The sequence below is a fragment of the Coffea arabica genome, chromosome 1e (assembly GCF_036785885.1).
Source record: "Coffea arabica cultivar ET-39 chromosome 1e, Coffea Arabica ET-39 HiFi, whole genome shotgun sequence".
NCBI lineage: Eukaryota > Viridiplantae > Streptophyta > Magnoliopsida > Gentianales > Rubiaceae > Coffea > Coffea arabica.
Genome location: NC_092311.1, coordinates 39,992,298 through 39,995,874, shown reverse-complemented (window position 1 = coordinate 39,995,874; position 3,577 = coordinate 39,992,298). Strand labels below are relative to the sequence as shown.

The window sequence follows — 3,577 nt, the reverse complement described above, 5'->3', positions numbered from 1 at the left end:
AGGAATAAGATCTGATGATGAAAGCATCCCTGTCTACAGTTACTTCAATGCGGATGAAGAGTTTAGGAAAGAGCACTTTGAACTAAAGGTTGATCATAAATTTACTAGCTTCTATAAGTTTAGAGAGGCTTTGGTGGAATGAAAAATTAGAGAGGGATATGAGCACAACTACATCAGAAATGAAGGCTCTCGAATCACAGCTAAATGTGCAAAGGGGTGCAGTTGGAGGATTCATGCAAGCAGAATCCAGAAAACAAAGACATTTATGATCAAAACTCTTAAGGGAGAGCACTATTATGGCAGGAATTACAACAATCGACATGCCACTTCAACATATCTGAGTAATAAATTTCAAGCTAAAGTGAGGGATGATCCTGGATATAGTATTCCTGGCATAGTGAATGAGACAAGAAGATTATTTATGTTAGACATTAGTCAAAAAATAGCTGCCAGAACAAAGCAAAAATCATTAGAGGCACTTAGGGGCAATGACATGGAGCAATACCACAGACTTTGGGATTATGTAGCTACTGTTAAAAATTCAAATCCTGATAGTCATATTTCATTGCAAATTGATAGGCGAAATGTTGAGGAAAGAGCTACATTTCAGAGGATATATTATGGTTTAGGTGCTTTGAAAAATGGTTTCCTAAAAGGATGTAGACCTATCATAGGACTAGATGGCTGCTTCCTTAAGAGTCCCTTTGGAGGTCAGCTGCTTACAGCCTTGGGTAGGGATGCCAATGAAAATATGTTCCCTATTTCCTTTGCTGTTGTTGAGGTAGAGAATTACGATAGTTGGAGTTGGTTTTTGCGGGAATTAATCAGCCAAATTGGAAGAGAAAACAAAGGAGTGGCTTACACTTTCATTTCAGATAGGCAAAAGGGTCTTGTCCATGCAATTGAAGAATTGTTTCTTGAATCAAAGCACAGATTCTGTTTGAAACATATGTTCGAGAACTTCAAACAAAGATTCAAGAATCAAGACCTTAGAAACATGTTTTGGGAAGTTGCTGCAGCAACAAGCATGCCGGAGCATGAAACTGCCATAGCAAATCTTGCGAGGGCTGACCCACAGGAAGGTGACAAGCTAACAACTGCGGGATGGTTCAAACGGTTGCCTCCAAAATTGTTGTCCATAGCTCATTTTAGTACAGCTTGTAGGAGTGACACTTGCGTTAACAATATGAGTGAGTCATGGAATAATTACATTCTAAAAGCTAGAGAGAAGCCAATAATTACAATGCTGGAGTGGATTCGGAGGAGATTAATGCAAAGGTTGGTAACCAAACGAGAGGGCATGCTGAAACATGGTGGCACTTTATGTCAAAACATTTATGAGAAGTTAGAGAAGTTTAAGATAAAGGCAAGAAATTGTGTTGCGATTTATGGAGGAAATGGGAATTTGGAAGTTGATGGCTATGGAAGGACAAATGTTGTCAATTTGGAGATGAAAACATGTACCTGTGATCATTTTCAGTTTAGTGGCATTCCTTGCGTGCATGCGGTTGCCTGCATTCAGAGTAGAAAGTTGAAATTTGAGGACTATGTTAATGCTTGTAACCATAGGGAGGCATATTTAAGGGCCTACAACTTCACAATTGGTCCCGTTCCTTCGAAGCAGTTCTGGGTAGATAGGAAAATGCAATATTTGAACCCATCATTGGTGAAAAAACAGCCTGGTAGGCCAAAAAAACAGAGGAAGAAAGGTCCAGAAGAGCCTACAAATCAGCAGAAAGCAAGTAGGAAAGGTCTTGCAGTTTACTATCGGAGGTGTTTGAAATCTGGACATAACATACGAACTTGCAAATTAGGGATTCACCCTAAGTCTAAACTTTACAAAGTAATGTAACATTTTACATTCTACTGTCACTATGGTTTAGTGTGTTTTGTTGCTACTTATACACTCATTAAATTCGATTTGAACTATAGGCACTTAAAGTTGGTCCAACAGCTTCAAATGCAACATCCGTAGCTTCTACAACTCAGGCTAGTGTCTCAAGTACTACTGCTACTACACTTTCACAGGTACTAAAAAGTAATTATCTATTTTTGGGTGCTGGAATATACTTACATACATACTAACCATGAGAACTTACATACAGGAGCCAAATCAGCCTATAAGTGGTACCAACCAAAAAAGCCATCAAAGTAGATCCTCAAAGAGAAAGCAACCAGCTGCAACTGCAAGGATGTCAAGGTTGCGACATTGTGGCTCCAAGAGACCAAGAAAATGAACTGCTATTTTTTTGATTTTATTGGTTGAATGTACTGGTTATGCCAAGTAGAATATGTCGATTTTATTGGTTGAATGTACTGATACCATTATGGTATGGATGTTGCAATATTTTTCATTGTACTCAGATTTTTGGCTGTCTTTTGGTTGACTAATACTTTCATGGGTATTGTACTCAGATTTTTTGGCTATGTTTTGGTTGACTTTGCCTATCTTTTGGGGTACTGATACCATTATGAATTTTTTGTCTCAAATTTTTTGGTTATGTTTTGGTTGATTGTGGCTATCTTTTGGTTGACTGATGCCATTGTGGTATTGTACTCAGATTTGATGGCTATGTTTTGGTTAACTGTGGCATTTGTGATTGTATTGCTATGCTGGTGAACCTTTTGGCCATGTTATGGTAGGATACCATTGTGGTATGATTGTGATAATATGTCACGTTTTTGTATTTATGGATGGCAATATTACTAGCCACATCTTTGATGATTTATCATATCTAGTTGTGGTAATATGGATGGCAATATTACTGGCCATATCTTTGCTGAAAATGATTAAATCTGTCAAGTGTCTTGAATAATAATTGCTGGTTATATCTTTGCATCTGATGACTTAATCTAACAACTTCATTGCATTTAAATGGGTATTTCAGGGTCTTTTCAATGTCCTGAATAAAAGCAGGTTTTTTCAATGTCTTCAACAAAAGCAGCTTCATTCGCTCATTTGTAATTGAAACATGAAAATCAACTCTAGATTGAAACCAGGATGTGGTTTTTGCACTACAATTTGTCCCAACTCCAAATTCTATTATACTACTTTTACATTACAAATTTTGCCCAAACTTCATCTCATACATATAACAACCAGTGACAAAAGAGACACAAGTACAGTCAGCATCATCATCATCTTCATCAGCCCCATCGTTGCTTCGACATTGTGAATCTTCGATTGTAATCCTATAATGATGTTATAGTTATTACTTTTCATTCCTTGCCCAGACATGATAAATCTTTTCGCTGTTGCAGGTCCAATTGGTGAAACCCCTTCAACGTATGGATTTTGGCAGAATGATTCATTAGTGCCTCCCTCTCTACTAATTGGATTGCACCATGCCCAAAATGAACAAGCACCAGTTTCACATACATAATACAACATACTTTTTGATGGTTTTTCAGATTCTACTACTTTAATCTTTGCTTTATTGTTGTAGAAGTATCGCCGGTTTTGGTACCTTAGGTCCCTCGATCCACCGCCAAAATTTTGGGAGCTTGAAATTTTTTGGTTCTCCCTTGAAATGATAGCTGATTTAGCCCTTCCAAAGCTCTTTTTCTCCCATCCAAA

At 37.6% G+C, this 3,577-nt stretch overlaps 1 protein-coding gene across 1 annotated transcript; it reads left to right on the top strand.

Moving 5' to 3' along the window:
* The first annotated feature begins 265 nt into the window (after positions 1 to 265).
* On the top strand, positions 266 to 2,794 carry LOC140016968 (uncharacterized). The gene is made up of 6 exons (XM_072071285.1): positions 266 to 1,843; positions 1,933 to 2,028; positions 2,106 to 2,200; positions 2,365 to 2,457; positions 2,562 to 2,639; positions 2,740 to 2,794. The coding sequence occupies exons 1-6, from the start codon at positions 266 to 268 to the stop codon at positions 2,792 to 2,794; spliced, it is 1,995 nt and encodes a 664-aa protein (XP_071927386.1).
* Positions 2,795 to 3,577: the final 783 nt, after the last annotated feature.